The sequence below is a fragment of the Otolemur garnettii genome, unplaced genomic scaffold (genome assembly GCF_000181295.1).
Source record: "Otolemur garnettii isolate 467f Iridium unplaced genomic scaffold, OtoGar3 scaffold00182, whole genome shotgun sequence".
Lineage (NCBI taxonomy): Eukaryota > Metazoa > Chordata > Mammalia > Primates > Galagidae > Otolemur > Otolemur garnettii.
Window position 1 is genome coordinate 2,575,302 of NW_003852577.1, and position 17,477 is coordinate 2,592,778.

Consider the following 17,477-nt stretch of genomic DNA (forward strand, 5'->3'; position numbering starts at 1 on the left):
AGACCCAGCTACTGGGAGGCTGAGGCAGGAGGACTGCTTGACTCCCTTAACTGGAGGTTGCTGTGAGCTAGACTAATGCCTGGACTACAAAGACCCTCTTTAAATTAAAAAAAAAAAAAAAAAAAATTTAACAAGAGTTCTACCCTGTGCCCTGAACAAAGTACAATGGCGTCATAGCTCACTGCAACCTCAAACTTAGGCTGTGGACATCCTGCTGCCTCAGCCTCCGAAGCCACTGGGATTATAGGTGCTTACAGCAGCGCCTGACTGGGTTTTTCCATTTTTTTCAGGAGTTGGGGTCTCATACTTGCTCAGATAAGCCTCCAACTCCTGAACTCAAGTAATCCTCCCACCTCAACCTCCCCTAGTACTGGGATTACAGGTGTGAGCCACCAAGCGAAAAAAAGAAATTTTTTTTTAAGGAAAAGACAAACCTCCAGTGCTTCAGGAATGAAGGTCTAGGACCCAGGGGTGTCCAACCTGAGAACTCACTTTGCTTGCCCTGTGGTATCAGATGTCACGTGGGCGTGGACTTTTCTGCTCATCAGCTTTCCTTAGTGTTTGTGTATTTACTGTGTGGCCCAAGACAACTCTTCTTCCAATGTGTGGCAGAAAACAAGTCGGATGCCCCTGGACCAGCTAAGGACAGGGGAAGTGTGCTGGCTCAGCACCAGGTGGAGAAGACGTCCCAGAGGTCAGCTACAGCCTGGCAACCAGCTGCAAAGTCCTGGACTCCCACAGCTATGTAAGTTTTTCTCTGTGCTTATTATGTACTTATGTGCACACCTACTACCTCCTCCTGATGTGGGGAGCTTGCTATGAACTGGGGTTCCCTCCTCACAGCAGGGCTCACTCAAAGGCCTAATAGGTTGACTTCTGCCCTAAATCCTGGATGTCACCCTCCTACACCACCACCAATTACAGAAGAGCTACGTGTGAGAGGATATGTGCTTTCCAATACCCAGCGATGCCTCTGGGCGCTGAGGGCTGGGGGGCCTGCCCTGGCTGTGTCCTCCCTCCAGCCACCCTTTCTTTGGCTGCCAGTGTCAGTAAGGGGAAAACCAGACAGTTTTCAGAATAAATTGTAGGTTTATTATGACACAGGGAAGACTACAAGCCAGTAGGGGAGGAGGAGGAGAGAGTCAAACAGCTCCCCAAAACAATGGTTGAAAAAAAGCATAAACAACTTGGCAATAACATCTCCAACCACAGTAAATCATTACTATTTCTTGTTGTCAAAGTCATAGTAAATGAAAACAGTCACTTGAACTGTCAAAAGAACAGTAACCGTACATGATGAAAAGCACACACACCAAGCAGAGACACGACAGCACGTGGGCACTACGGGCCCAGGGCCTGCTGCAGTGGCCGGGAGGGACCCAGCTGAGCAGCCACCCGCTTCCTGCCCAGCCTGGCCCCCAGCACATCCAACACTCACAACTCTCATGTTGGCTGAGGAGAGGGGTCCATCCACCTTACTGAGCAGTGTCACCAAAGTCCCAGCTGTTTCTCACACCAGCCAGCGAGTCCCTCAGTGGTAAGATACTCTTTGTGACAAGCAGCCCAACACAGGGAGGTCACTAGGAACAGGAAAACCATTTTCCTGAATTTTATAGCTGGATGGGGAACTGATAACAGATTTCCAAAGCCATCAAGTAAATATTTTGTTCCTAATGTTGTGAGCTCCTGTTCCCCTTGGTTCCCCCTGCCTTCTCCCATTTCACAAAACCCTCCCAAGTTCCCAATAGATGAATGATGGTGGGAGCCTGCCTGCTTAAACTGTAACCATTGTTAAACTATATCTATAACCTAAACTGTAACCATTGTTACTTAAACTGTATCCATGACTACCCAAGCTGTAACCCCAGCAACCTGAGCTAACCAGCCACATCTCACTTCTGTAACCTGCTGGCTCTAAAAATTATATAAGACAACTTGCCCACTACTGGGACGGAACTGTGTGAGGACAGTCTCCTGTGCAGATTCAATAAATTTCTGATTGAGTGCACTTAAGTGGGGTCCAAGCCAATACTTTCAGGTTTCTAAGATACAACACTAACAAAGTGGATTCCCGTCAGACCCAGAACCTAGTGCCATGTGCAGGTAGCACCAGGGCAGAGGGAAATTAATTTGGATACAAAAGTTTAACATAATGCCTTTCAAAAAGTGAAACAGCTCCATCTCCCTGCCCAGCACTAACGTTCCTAGAGCAGCTAAGGCCCCAACACAAGCAATAGGGACAGGGGTGGGGCCTGGGGAGCCACAAGGTACCCCACCAGAAGGCCCAAGGCCAGCACCCAGCACATCAGTGGCACCAGACAGCACTCAGCACCCCGGGGTGGGGGGGCGCCATACAGCCAATCCTCCCAACAGGAACAACCCCTTCCCCACTGTCACACAGACCATATCATGTAGGGTCACATGGGACCAGCTTCTGTGACTCAGGCCCTCCCACATTTAATAATGCTCATCTTAAAACATGCCTCCACTTGCTCCAAGTGCAGACATATAACAGAAAATTAATCCAGCAAATGCTTTTCAGACTTGCATTGCTGAGGCTCATGCCATATGTACTCCAGGGCATGGTAGCCTTTCCCCTGCCCTAGTGTCTCCTGTTCAGAGCTGTCCCTACCCCTCTCAGCCTCATTAGCTAACAAGCCAGAGCTGGTCCCTATCTGCTTTTGTGTGGCTTTTTAACTAAGAATTCTCATTTTAGTTTTTTTTTTTTTAAATCAAACTTTCTTGACATATGAAAAGTATTTATAATTCAGATTTCCATATCCATAAACATAGCTTTATTGAAACATGGCCAAGCTTATCTGTCTGCAGAGATGGGCACAGAGCCAGTAATGCTGACCACCAGGCTCTTCATGAGAAACACTAGCAAAGCCTTCAAACCGGTGACTGTGCTCTAGGACTGACGGGCCCACACCTCAGGTGGAGACAGGCACAGAGCTGGCAATGCCAACCACCAGGCTCTTCATGAGAAACACTAGCAAAGCCTTCAAACCGGTGACTGTGCTCTAGGACTGACGGGCCCACACCTCAGGTGGAGACAGGCACAGAGCTGGCAATGCCAACCACCAGGCTCTTCATGAGAAACACTAGCAAAGCCTTCAAACCGGTGACTGTGCTCTAGGACTGACGGGCCCACACCTCAGGTGGAGACAGGCACAGAGCTGGCAATGCCAACCACCAGGCTCTTCATGAGAAACACTGGCAAAGCCTTCACCATGGTGACTGTGCTCCAGGACTGAAGGGACCACACCTCAGGTGGAGATGGGAGCTTCCAGGACAAGCACAGCTTGAGATGGTTGCGCCACAAACTATATTAACACATCTCCTCCCCCATGTCCCTATGTTATAATTTCTCAGAAACAGACAATCTCAGTTTGAAGAGACAATACATGCAAAATATCTTACAAGCAGTGATGCGTTTTGTTCTGCTTCCTCAGCTCTGCCCAAACGCTCCCTGAGGAGGTCCATCTGCTCCCGCCACCCAAGACTGCACAGACGCAGAGCAGAGGAGTAGCTTCAGCTCTGTGTCCTGCACGCTGGCCACCAAGCAGTAACAGATGGGTGATGGGACAGACGACAAAGGTGAAAAACATGAGGGTGGGAGCCAGGAAATGCCCAGGAGAGGCTATGTCTACCCCAGAGACTAAGATAACAAAGACCCCTGTGTCCCGAGGCCACTGACCAGACATGCAGATGCTGGGGGGCAACAAACAAGCACCAGGTAAAACCAAGAATCACTCTAGAGAACAAATGAGCAACTATCTAAATTTCAGTATAAACTCAGTAATTCACTCACTTTGCTATTACTACATTTATGAAATTCACCATTGTGGAAAAAGAGAAAAAGGGTGGAGGATAAGAAAATGCCTATTTCTAGAAAACCAAGAGATGCTTCCACATGCAGTTTGATGCTAAGTTATCTTGCAAAACAGACACACTCAGAAACCCGATTTAGCGTGTCCAGTCCCACAGGTGTGTGGGGCTGCTTTCTGGCTGCTGAAAACACAGAGCCTAAGGGTCCTGCACTCTGCAGCTTAACACCACACTCAGGAAGGGCAAGGCCAGCAAAGCCTCCCCAGACACCACCTCATCTTTCTGCTCACTGCTTTAATGGACTCATGATTTTAAGACAGGTGGGGACCTTTCTGAACCACAAGCTAGGAGAACACTGGAGGTGTCAGGAAGCACCAGGCAGCAGCTGCTTGGCACCGAGGCTCCCTGTCCACTCAGACCCAGGACCACAGGGGCTCCTGGCGACAGGACCACTCTATTCCTCCCCGCCCAAAGCACACCCTCATATGGTGTGTCTCTGTGCAGTTCCTGAGCCCCCACCACCTGTGTTTGTCAGTTTGACCCCGAGGGTCCCAGAGCAGAGGGACCCACAGGTCATGCCTATGTGGGAGGTGGTGTCCTGAGGTCGGGGAGGCTGGGGATTGCTTCGTGAGGGTCACCAGCTTGTTGCCTTCACTTTCTCTGACCAGCTGCGGATGAGGCTACTCGTACTCCAGGAACTGCTTGTGGTAGAACAGCAAGTACCTGTGTGGGCAGAGAGAGTAGGCAGCTTGCAGCTGACCTCGACCTGTCAGAGCCGAGCCACTGCCCAAACCAGGGTACAAGCTTGGTGCCTTCTGCAGTCCTACTAGTCTGATCTCTCAGTTAATGGTTTTAGTTGTCAGCCCTCAAGGACTATTTCACTGGCTGGTGGCACCACTCCCTGCAGGAAGCCCCCTGCCCTCCCACAGCTCCTGCCCACACTGTTAACTGTCCTGCCCTGTGAGGGGCCCAGTGTCCTTAAGGACCACTAGCCACCACATCCAGCCCAAGTTCCCCTTGCTGCCCTTGAGGCTGTCCTACCAAACACACCTTCTGTGTGAAGCCTCTTGGGGGCTTTGCCACCGCTCAAGGAATCTGTGGCAGGGAGATCCCCTGGGTCCCTGGAGGGCCCATTCTCAGTCCTCTGACAACCCACTGAGGCTAGCATCCTATCTAGAATACATCCAAGTTGCTTAGGCCACTGAAGGTGAGCAACCCTGAATGGCACTAGGTGCAGAGGGGAGGCAAAGCTGCCTGAGCAGGCCTTTCTCCTGCCCCTAGACACACCCTTCACTGTCCAGCACATCCTTAATGCTGGCTTTGGTGATGATGGCATCGTCACACTTGAACCACTGGTCTTTGTGCTGCCGGATAAAGCTGGTGTAATGGCCACTCTCCAAGGTTCCTTGATGGTTGACAACAGCAAATAAGGAGTACCTAGGAGGGAGGGAAGAGAGGCTGGCTTAACACTATCACCTTCAGACACCAGATGGCCTGGGCCCGAGTATTGCACCTTGGAGGCTGCACAGAGAAGAGGGCCCAGCCACCCCTGACTTGCCCATTCCAGCTGCTCCCTGAAATTAGTCTAAAGGAGGTGGCAGCAGGCAGCCTGGGCATGTCAGCACACCCCGGCGTTGGCTCTCTCTGACATCAAAAGGAAGAAGTGCAGTGGAATAAGAGGAGGCCTCACGCAGGCAGTGAGGGCAACGTGTAGCTATCCAGATGAGCCCTCCCACCAGAGACCAGAGGAGAGGATGGGCTCCCCAACAGTGGGAGCACTGACATGACAGAAGTGTGGGAAGTCCCTCCCCCACTGACCACAGAGGTTGGCCAGACAGTAAGTGGACAGTGCACGTGGCCCCAGACAGCTGCTGACACCATGTGGCATACAAGACGCCACTCGCCTGGCAATGCCCAGGCGCTGGGACACACTGGGCAGCACTCACTTGTTGTCACTGCTGAGACTGTCCACGGGCTGCTGGTACTGTCCGTTCATCCTGCTCTCCTTGCTGTGACAAATGGCAGAACACAGCACTACTTAGCATTGCCAGGCAGAGACACGGGCTCTGGTGACATCGCCAGGCAGAGACACGGGCTCTGGTGACATCGCCAGGTAGACACGGGCTCTGGTGACATCGCCAGGTAGACACGGGCTCTGGCAACACCACCGTTTGTGAGGCTAGCCTGCCAGACTAGTGCTCAGGTGTGTGTCTATGCTTTCTCGTTCTCCTACAACTCTGTTGTAGACACAAGTGACCCTCCCCGCCCCGTGTTACCTGAGCACACTGGCTGGGCCATGAAGTGAGGTGCCCAAGGCATGCCTGTGCCCAGGGCACCTGGCCTGGCCTGCTGGCACCGCCCTGTGTCCTTTTGGGAGGAACACCCCCTGGGCCACACAGTGACCAAAAAATTCTGAACCGGCTTTGTGACAGGACCTAGATCTGAGAAAAAGCCAAGTTTTGTCCATAACACACCAGGTGAGAAGTATTCTTTCTCCCCGCTGTAATTTGGTTTTGAGAAATGTCTGTTATACCCATTCAACAACCTAGAAAGAGATTGCTGCTGGTCAGTGTCTATGACCAGCACATCTCCTGGTAGACAGGGAGGGGCAGCTGGGAACATGAAAACCCGTGACTGCCATGACTCCATAAGGAGCTACAGCTAACAACAGCAGAGATACCATCATCTCTGAGATCCTGTCACCTTACTGGCCATGTGAAATCTGTGGTCAGCATGGCCCACTTCCCTGGGGACAGGGTCACAGGCTGACAACCCAAAGCTACACCCTAGTGGTCTGGCTTTATCTGAAATAAAGGTTCCACAGGGGCAAGACCACAAGGAAGGACCCTGGGAAGATAGCGATACAAAAGGTCATTTGCTGTAGATGGTGCCATGGGTTGAGCTGTGTCCCCTAAAAAAAATAATCTCCACATCTCAGTCCCTGGAACCTGAGATACTTGTAGAAAGATCTCCGCAGATGTGATAAGTTAAGGTAATCTGAACGAGGTCACCTAGTGATCTAAGTCCAGTGACCAAGGTTTCCATGAGGGAGAATCAGAGGGCAACTGGACACAGACACAAGAGAGCCAGGCAGAGACAAAGCCCTGTGAGGCAGCAGCCAGGAATGTTCCAGAACCTTCCCTAGACCCTTCACAGAAAGGTGGTCCTGCCGACACCTGACTCAGATGTCTGGTCTCTAAAACAATGAAGAAAACAATCTTACTGTTAGACCACTGAATGTGTGACTATTTTGTTACAGCAGCCAGAGGACACTATGTGTTCACACCTCATCAAGCAGCTTGGTCTCTACAAGGTGGTCTATTATATAAAAAGTTGAAAACAAGGAAAATGAAATCTACAGCTATAACATCAATGTGCATCTGTATTTCAGACTCTCATCATTCAAATAAAATGTTGCCTCCTCACTGTGATCTCATCTTGGTCACTTCCCAAGTTTGAAAGTGGATAGAGAATTAACAGGAAAAAAATCGAAAGCAAAAACTATATCTAATGAAAACAAATCACTGAAGTGTGTCTTGGTTAAGATTGTGGCAGGTCAGATGTTTGCCAGCAATCGTCTTGTCATGAGGACTGGGCTGGGTCCCACCCCAACAGGGCCAAGGCACCCCCACCCCAAGGCAGGTGAAGACACCCTCTCCCACCTGGAGGCCATGAAGGGGGTCATGTCCAGCTCCAGGGGAAAGGACACGTATGTGGTGATCTTCCGCCTCAGCTTAGCAGAGTGTTCAAATCTCTGCAGCAACAGGGGAGGGAGAGAGAGGGAAGAGAGGCAGGATCAGCCACCTGACAGTTAGTGGCCCCATGGCCCTTCTCTGTGCCTCAAAGTCTACTTTTCTGAGTGTCTTCTGGCTGCACAGAGAGCACACAGACTCAATACAATGTTGATCCGGACATACCCCCATGTGAAGTCCTGACATGGCGAGACCATTCAGAAAGTAATCTAAAGTAATCTCACAGCAAGCCCAGCCAAGTGCAGATGACCCGCCCATAACCACTGGCAGCAAAATTGAACATTTTGTTACTTTTCACCAGACAAGACACTCACCAAACCCAGCAAGTGAGTTCCAAGTGGCTGTCTTGTATATTAAAAGTCACAAAAGTGGCTCAGCGCCTGTGGCTCAAGCGGCTAAGGCGCCAGCCACATACACCTAAGGTGGCGGGTTCGAATCCCCAGCCCGGGCCCGCCAAACAACAATGATGGCTGCAACCAAAAAATGGCCAGGCGTTGTGGCGGGCGCCTGTAGTCCCAGCTACTTGGGAGGCAGAGGCAAGAGAATCACTAGTAGTTGGAGGTTGCTGTGAGCATGATGCCATGGCACTCTACCCAGGGGGATAGCTTGAGGCTCTGTCTCAAAAAAAAAAAAAAAAGTCACAAAATACAGCAAAGAAGAATATGTAGCCATGAAGCCTAAAAAACTTCCTGTCTATTAACTAGCCCTTTACAGAAAAGCCTGTTGACGCCTTAACCACATCCTGACGCCTCCCCAAAGGAACTCTAATCCTACATTTTGTTTCCTGGGGCATAGACAGGAGTCGTCCCACTCACACCCTCACAGTGGCTCCTCCACATGCCTTACTGACCTGCTGCCAAACTAGCAAGCTTCAAGTTGTACTGTGGAGAAAAAAAATCAAGCCAGTGGGGCTGGCTTTCTGGAAAACTTACTTTAAGATGGAAGCAGGCCACGATGGGCAGTTTTTTCATGGTAAGCTGTTTAGTGGACTCCTGGTAGCTGTGGCAGCCACTGCACTTGATCTTGGCACTGCTCCCCAAGTGCTCCGGTCTGGTGAACCTGCCAGGCACATAAGAATGCCAGGAGAGGAGACCAGAGTGAGGAGCAGAGGTATTCTACCACTTCTAATGGGTTGAGTTCTCTCCCCAAAACATACACATGCAGTGAAAGACATTTATAATTTCACAATGAAAGAGAAATTATTTTTTTCTCCAACTTCTTTGACTCTTTTTTTTAAAAAACATTTATCTTAAAAATATTTTGTTTAATTCAAAGGCCTGGGGAAATGGTAATCATGTTCTAATTTCATACCACCAGTTAAATAATGACCCAGGAAAATGAAAACTTATATTCATACAGTAACTACATATGAATGGTTATAGCAGTTTTACCCATAACAGCCAAAACCTGGAAACAACCCAGATGTCCTCTAACAAGTGAGTGATTAAACTGTAGTACAGCCACACATGAAATACTAGTCAGCAGTGAAAAGGGACAGACTAGTGATCCACGCAACAGTGTGGGTAAATCTCTGGAGAATACGGTGAGTGAAAAAAGCTAATCCCAAAGGTTACACGTTATATAATTTCATTTGCATAATCCTGAAAATTTTGGATCTGTACACCTGGAGAAAAGATCCACAAGGTCAAGGGCTCAGGAGGGGGCAGGAGGTGCAACTGTGGGGACCTTGTAGATGGAGGGACTGGCACGTCCTATGTCACCATCACCATCAGGCTGTGCTGCCAGCCACAACGCTGCAGGACACCTGGGACACTGGGTAAACGGTATATGGGACCTGGCTGTCATTTTTCACAACTGCAGGGGAATCACAACTATCTCAACATAAATAGAAAGTTTAACTTTAGTTCATTCTTCTAGTGACAGGGAGCCAGACTAGCTAAAGCGCCTGTGAGCAGCACCCATGCCCAGGTTTCACCTCCTCTCGCTACCACCAAACTGTCCAAAGCTTGGCCCGCCCCGGGGCCACATGAACTTAATGGGCAGATCACTTTGGTCCTGGAGCAGCACCGCTAGACACAACCCAACACCTCCATGTCCAAAGACCCACAGACGCCCCAGGGGATGCCCACACCCTGCCCTACAGCTCCCTCCCACTGCCAGCCAGCTCTGACAGAGGAGATATGGTGGAGTGTCCCTGCAATAGGCGCCACCACTCTCCACCCATGTCCCAAGTCACCATGGCCAGGGATCCGAGGGTTTGTGCCCACGAACACCATGATGGGAGTGTGCTCCGGCCTCTCAAGACTGAGCTTTGCCCTCCCCATTGAGTCCAGAGCCTGTGGCCCCAGGACACTGCTCCTGACCCACTGTCTTTACAAAGCTGTGGCCTGAAGCGGCTGGGCTGCAAATGAGTACTTCCCCCCAATGAAATGGTACACAAAGGCAGGGGAAATCCGGTAGTCCTACCACTCTGGAGGCCAAAGTGAAACGATCCCTTGAGCTCAGGAGTTCAAGACCAGCCTGGGCAAGAGTGAGAAAAAAACTAGCCAGGCATTGTGGCAGGCGCCTGTAGTCCCAGCTACTCAGGAAGATGAGGCAGGAGAATCACTTAAGCCGGGTCCTCAAACTTTTTAAACAGGAGGCCAGTTCAGTGTCCCTCAGACCGTTGGAGGGCCAGACTGCAGACCCTGGGACAAGTCGGCTGCTAAGCAGGACAGGCAGCAGTGGCAAAAACACCTGGCGGGCCAGATAAATGTCCTAGGCAGGCTGCATGTGGCCTGTGGGCCGTAGTTTGAGGACGCCTAACTTAAGCTCAGGAGTTTGAGGTTGCTGTGAGCTGCTGATACTGGAATTTCGTTCTTCAGTAGGTTCTTGGTCTTGGTGATTTGAAAAATTAATCTGCAGACCACAGATCAGTGGTAAGATAGGATTTATTTACAGAAAAGAATACAGAAGCGCCAGAGCTCCTGGCAGAGAGAGAAAACCAAAGTCAGGAGAGAAAAGCTCTGTCTCTCTGTCTCTAGGCTCTTTGTCTGGGTGTGTGTGGGTGTGGGTGTGGATGTGTGTGTGTGTGTGTATATATATATATATATATATATATTCTCATAGGGCCCTCGGTAGTTACATTTAGCTGGGCTTGGTTAGTTAGTGTGTCTGGGACATGTCTGGGTCCTGTCTGGGTCTCAAATGAATGGCTACAATTCCTTTCATTCCTAGGCCTAGGAAATGGGGTCTTCCTGCCCACTCTCTAGCCTGCTGGTTCTACTGCTTGCTGCCACCGCACCAATATCACCAAGGCAGCTGGTCCGTGCCCCCCAGCTCCATGAGCTAGGTGGGATGCCACTTGCCCTGTATCACTGTGACACCACAGCACTCTACCCGGGGTGACACAGACTCTGTCTCAAAAAAATCATAATTAAAATTTAAAAACCTTAGGTATTTGGGGAAAGTAATTTTCTAGCAGTAGGGAGAGATTATGTGACAGAAGGGACATGTTAAAAGCACTTCTGGCACAAGTGGTAGCTATTAACAATAATACTCATAAAACAGGTAGCACCTATGGCTCAGTGAGTAGGGTGCCGGCCCCATATACCAAGAGTGGTGGGTTCAAACCTGGCCCAGCCAAACTGCAACAAAAAAACAGCCCAAGTTGTGGTGGGCACCTATAGTCCCAGCTACTCGGGAGACTGAGGCAAGAGAATCACCTAAGCCCAGAAGTTGGAGATTGCTGTGAGCTGTGATGCCATGACGCTCTACCAAGGGTGATAGAGTAAGACTGTCTCTAAATTTAAAAAAAAAAAAAAAAACTTATAAAACAGACTTTTAGTATATTGTATAACCAAATTTTAAAATCTGAAAAAAGGTCGGCGCCTGTGGCTCAAGTGGCTAAGGCGCCAGCCACACACACCTAAGGTGGCAGGTATGAATCCAGCCCAGGCCCGCCAAACAATGATGGCTGCAACCAAACATAGCCGGGCATTGTAGCGGGTGCCTGTGGTCCCAGCTACTTAGGAAGCAGAGGCAGGAGACTCACTTGAGCCCAGGAGTTGGAGGTTGCTGTGAGCTATGATGCCACAGCACTCTCCCATGGGCGACATACTGGGGACTCTGTCTCAAAAAAAAAAAAAAAAAAAAAGGCATTTTCCCACATCTGGGTTTGGAAAGCCCTTGCTCATGCTCTAAAAATCCTGCCTTCTCGCCCTGGGCAGGGCAAGGAGCTCACTGACCAAAGCTGAGCCTGCTTCATCAGCTGCTTTGTGGTCTAGTCTCAGGTGTACTTGGGAAAGGGGCCACACTGCCCACACAGGCCCACAGAGGCCCACAGAGGCCCACACAGTTCACACAGGGCCACACAGTCCACACAGAGGCCCACACAGGCCACAAAAGGCCACAAAGAGGCCCACATGGGCCACACAGAGGGCCACAAAATCCACACAGAGGCCTACACAGGCCACATAGTCCACATAGAGCACCACACAGTCCACAAAAGGCCACATAGAGGCCCACACAGGGCCACACAGAGATCACAAACAGGCCCACACAGGTCAGAGCGGTGCACAGCGCCCTCCTCAGGTCCCTGGGCACCATTCCCATGGGGCCCTCTACATGTCCTCCTCCCACCAGCCTGCCTGCAAAGTTTCAATTGTGCTGAAATTTGTAACTAAATTCAACTTAGTGGCAGACTCTCTTGAAAAATGTGGTACATTTTATACCTAGTCCTATCAGTTTAACAATAGTGACGCATTTTAAAACTCTAAACACGCAAACTTTGGTCCTGTGGACCCTGTGGCAAACAGGAGCCCACACACCACACCTCCCCGCCAGGGGCACCGCCACTCACTGAGGGCTCTTCTATGCAAAGCCTTTAATTAGTCCAAGTAAGAGAATATAAAGGCTTTAGCACACCGAACTCAATTAAAATAAAAGTTTAGTGAGCTTCTCTGGTCTCTCTACAATTGAATACTGCAGCATTCAAACATATTTCATAGCAGTCACGTTGACCAAACAAGCAGAAGTGCCAATGTCCATGTAACTGTTCTAATTGCCTGCACAGAAGGTGGTAGCACAAGCTATTAGCTCATACCGGGTGCAGCTCACTATGTGAAGGGCAAGAGCTGTGAGTCCTGCTCTTTGGCCCATGGTTCCTGCATACAGGGTCTGGTCATGCGGACACCCACATGACACACAGCTGGTGGACAGAAAGAAAGGCAAACCAGCATGTGCAGCTGAAGAGTAATCCTGCCCTTTCCCAAAGCCACTACCTCCAGACAAGAGCAGCTAAGCCTGGTTTGTTCCTGACCAGCCCCTACTTCTGGATAACCTTCCCAGGAGGAAGCCTCTGGGCGAGCTGCTCACCTTCGCAGGCAGTCTGTGAGAGTGGTGGTCCCCGAAACATGGCTCTCTCCATTCACCACGCTGCCCTCGCTCCCTGGGCTCAGGGGCCAGAATGGGGTGGACGAGCCAGGCAGGTCCAAACTGATGTCCCAGAAGGGGTCTATCGTGGTAGAGACACCACTAGGAACACAGGGAGGAAAGACACAGGTGAGGATGGCTGCCCACTGTGGCTCCCTGGCCACACCAAGTGAGGCTCCCCCACCCCCCTTTCACATTCCACCCTTTTGCCCAAGCAACACCACACAGGTCAGACACAGGATGGGAGAAGCACCATTCATCAGACCTCCCAGGCTCTCAGGGCAGCCCAGGAAGGGATGTGCGTGAACCCTCTAAGCAAGTCTCTACATCTAGACCACCACAGTCATTTAGGGATCTTCTTAGGAGTAAAGATCCACAGGCCCCAGTCCAGAGGCTCTGAATTCTTGGATCCATCTCAGCTGACCTGGGAACTGGAATCTGCTACCCTGGGTAACAAATGGACCTTGAGGCACCCTTCACAGAGGATGCCCGGACACTTAAGGATGCACTTAACAAGGCTAATTCCCTCCTAGAGATCTACATATACTTATATAAACATAAAACACTCACAGATTAGGAAATGTACTGCAAGTATTTAAATAGGCTTTTTTTTTTTTGAGACAGAGTCTCACTCTGTTACCCTGGGTAGAGGGCCAGGGCATCAGAGGTCATAGAAAACTCAAACTCTTGGGCTCAAGAGATCCTCTTGTCTCAGGTTCCTGAGGAGCTGGGACTACAGGTACCTGCCACCACATTTGGCTAGTTTTTCTGTTTTGGGGAGAGACAGGGTCTTGCTCTTGCTCAGGCAAGTAAATAGGCTTTAAAACTAAGAAAATAGCGTTGTGGCGGGCGCCTGTAGGCCCAGCTACTCCAGAGGCTGAGGCAAGAAAATCACCTAAGCCCAAGAGCTGGAAGTTGCTGTGAGCTGTGACACCAGGGCAACAATCTACTGAGGGCAACAAAGTGAAACTCTGTCTTTAAAAGAAGAAGAAGGAAAAAAAAAAAAAAACTAAGAAAATCAGCTCAGCAACCGTATTCAGTGGTTAGGGCGCCAGCTACATACAGTGGAGCTGGCAGGTTCCAACTTGGCCCAGGACTACTAACAATGACAACTACAACAATAAAAAATAACCAGGCTTTGTGGTGGGCACCTATAGTCCCAGCTACTTGGGAGGCTGAGGCAAGAGAATCACTTAAGTCCAAGGGTTTGAGGCTGCTGTGAGCTGTGATGCCACAGCACCCTACTGAAAAGGACATAGTAAGATGTCAACATAGTGAGATGCCATGGCACTCAAGCCCTAGTGAAACTCTGTCTCAAAAAACAAAACTGAGAAAATCTCCTAATGGAATGCAGCAGTTACGGGCCTGCAAAGGGGCCCAAATTACTCAGAACAAGGGCTAAAGCCCCACATGATCTATGCTCCTTACAGAAAACTGCACCTTTGACACAGGCACCTCTGTCCTGCCCATACCCAGCTGGCCTATGCAGACTGCAAATGATGATCCACTGCAGGTCCAGGGTAATTCTAGAGACCGGGTTTTTGAAAAATTGACCTGGAATCAAAAACAAAGCCAGGTGCAATAGTGAGTGCCTGCTGTCCCGGCTACTTGGGAGGCTAAGGCAAAAGGATCGCTTAAGCCCCTGAGTTTGAAGCCACAGTGAGCTATGATGCCATGGCACTCCAGCCTGGGCAACAGCATTAGACCCTATTTCTAAAAATAACTAACAAAGTACACTTGAGGTTGAGGTAGAGGGTTCCTGTATCCTAAAAAGCCAGTAGATTTTTTTTTCCTGGCACTAAGAAGCTTTGAGCACTAAGCAAAGGCCACACTGGAAAGAATTAGAACCACTGCATGAGAGAAAATGGAAAAGGAAACCACAAGCTCATTAAACCACTCACACCTGCAACACATGTGGCAGACTCTGCCACCACGACCTGGCCCTCCATGAACAGGGGTATTTTATTTGGTTCGTGGTGCCAAGAACTGTATAGAAATGTAGAGAGGCTCCCAGGATATACTGCTGGACACAACAGCTGAGACCCTAACACAAAGTGCACACACCCCACAGGACATTACTTCTCCAAAGTATAGGCCACCTGCCCAGACCTCAAACTCTGGGCGTCTGATAAAACTACTCAAGTGGTCAGGTGCTGCTATAGACTGACCACCATAAAGAGCCAGACAGCCCAGAGACCGTGGTCAGGACGGGCTGGTGGTACGGGTGCCCACCACGCTCTAGGCCTGACCCTGACTTCTCAGGGCATGCATGAGCGGCCTCGCACTTACTGACAGACTTGGCAGGTGACGTCCGACTGCAGCCCTCCTGTGAAGATCTGATCTATGATGCAGTTGCAGTGATTGGGGTTGTTGGCCTTCTTCCCGTTGTCATCACCTGGGAAAAGACCGTGTTTCATGATTAGCATCTGTGCACCATAAAGACACCAAGTCCCCAAGAGGGTCCATATTGGCCCAGCAGGGACCCAAAGCAGCCAGAAGTGCCGACATGGTGGTACTCTTTCAACAGATAAATTTGGCAGAGGGCCCCATTGCTATTTTAATGGGATGAGAAATCTAAGCATGTCAATTTCCCACACTCTTCTTTTCCTCATTCCCTAAAAACCCTAAGGAATGCCCAGTAACTGGAGCAGAATTATGGACTCCTTCTTTCGTATACAGGAAAACCAAAAACGTGTTTCCAGTGAGACAAATGTACTGTAGGCCAAATATCCTGGGGAGGAGATCCCAGCAATCCCAACTATTTACCCTTAGATCAAAAAAGTAACTCTCCAGGTCACCATAGGCAGCAGCATGTCCCCCGTCAGCTGTATCCAGAGAAGCACCAGTCCTGCCCTTCACTCAACACACCCTTTTTCTTATGTGTTGTAGGTACACGAATAACACGTAGGCAGCAAAATACCACACACAGACCTTCATTCAGCTGAACAGAGGGATATCAGCCATCTGTACATATGTCAGACACCACGAAATTAAATTACTAGAGGAATAAAGAATGACCTTTGAGTGTGAGGGTTTTGACAACACAAAGTTTCAGATTAGGGAGAAAGGTGGTGGAGCAAGATGGTGGCCGAGTAACAGCTTCTTTGCAACCAGGCGCAGTGAGATTGGGGAGAGAAGACTCTAGGCATCTCTGGTTTGTGGGATCTGCCCACAAACATCCCTTTGGGGGAACAGGGAGACAGCAAGAGACTCCTGGACCCCAAGAAGAGTACTAAAGCAGTGGAGAACTGGCAAGTGGTTGTGTTCGTTGGGTCTGAGGCTGCCTGCAGCTCTAACAGTAAGACTGCAAACCAGGAAGGCCTTCCTGGGCTGTTTCGATTTTTTGGACTTGGACACTTGGTCGAACTACCTTGGGAGAACTAGGGAGAGAGTGTGGACAACTTTAAGCATTGTCTAGAGCCCTGGACTGAGCTGCTGAACCAGAATGGAGCTAATAATTTTGTTTGGCTGTGGGCTGCCTGTGCAGCCATAGTGGTAGAACTGCCCCTGCAGGCTCCACCCTCGGGGTCACAGAGCGAGGATTGGGCTGGGAGACCTTTGAGTGAGTAATTAGTGACTGAGCAGCCCAAAGGCAGGGAATGAGATGCTAGGGAAGAGCGGAGATTTCAGTGTTTGGCAGTAACAGGGCTACCTTACAGCCTTGCCCCTCAGGGGCATAGGGTGAGACCAGTTTTGGTGCACTGGATAAGCAGACAGCCATTTCAGGAGATAGCCCAGTGACAAGTGCTTTCCTGGGAAAGCTTCTGCTTAGCCAAGGTTAACAGTTTAAAGTGTCTTTTAAGTGGGCTGAGAAGAGATTTAGGTTTTCAACCCTGCAGGCTTTGAGAAATCAGCAGAGGCCTCTAGTCCCCCCTGCCATACAGCTATATCAGCATTGTGATTAATATCTCCTATCCCACAGCTCAGCACCTATAACTCAAGCAGCTAAGGCACCAGCCATACACACCAGAGCTGGCAGGTTTGAATCCGGCCCAGGATGGCAAAACAACAATGACAACTAGAAACAAAAATAGCTGGGCATTGTGGCAGGTGCCTGTGGTCCCAGCTACTTGGGAGGCTCAGGCAGGAAATTGCTTAAACCCAGAAATTGGAGGTTGCTGTGAGCAGTGATGCCACAGCACTCTACCCAGGGCAACAGCTTGACGCTCTGTCTCAACAACAACAAAAAAACCCTCATACCCCAAAAGATCACCTGTTGCCCAGACAATATTCAGCAAGATATATACTGTTTTGGTTTATTTTTTATTTCAACATTTTCCCTCTAGATTTTCCTTACTTTTCTTTCTTCATTTTTCCAGTTTAAATATAATTTTACACTGCTTTAGGTTTTTTTTTATTTTGTATTTCGACACTTTCCCTCCAGATTTTCCTTTTTTTCTTTTCTTTCTTCATTTTTCTAGTTTAAATATAATTTTCCAGGCTCGGCGCCTATAGCTCAACCGGCTAAGGCGCCAGCCACGTACACCAAAGGTGGCAGGTTCGAATCCCCAGCCTGGACCC

General features: G+C 49.7%; 1 protein-coding gene across 2 annotated transcripts in view; it reads right to left on the minus strand.

The window, feature by feature from the left end:
• Positions 1 to 1,069: 1,069 nt before the first annotated feature.
• USP22 (ubiquitin specific peptidase 22) overlaps positions 1,070 to 17,477 on the minus strand; it is a 67,400-nt gene continuing 50,992 nt past the window's right edge. For both annotated transcript variants that reach the window (XM_012811986.2, XM_023507427.1), the window contains 7 exons: positions 15,246 to 15,351; positions 12,900 to 13,058; positions 8,516 to 8,642; positions 7,494 to 7,585; positions 5,778 to 5,840; positions 5,119 to 5,268; positions 1,070 to 4,554 (listed from right to left, as the gene is read on the minus strand). In XM_012811986.2, coding sequence (XP_012667440.1) covers positions 4,512 to 4,554; positions 5,119 to 5,268; positions 5,778 to 5,840; positions 7,494 to 7,585; positions 8,516 to 8,642; positions 12,900 to 13,058; positions 15,246 to 15,351 — 740 coding nt within the window. In that variant the 3' untranslated portion in view covers positions 1,070 to 4,511. The remainder of the gene's footprint in view (positions 4,555 to 5,118; positions 5,269 to 5,777; positions 5,841 to 7,493; positions 7,586 to 8,515; positions 8,643 to 12,899; positions 13,059 to 15,245; positions 15,352 to 17,477) is intronic.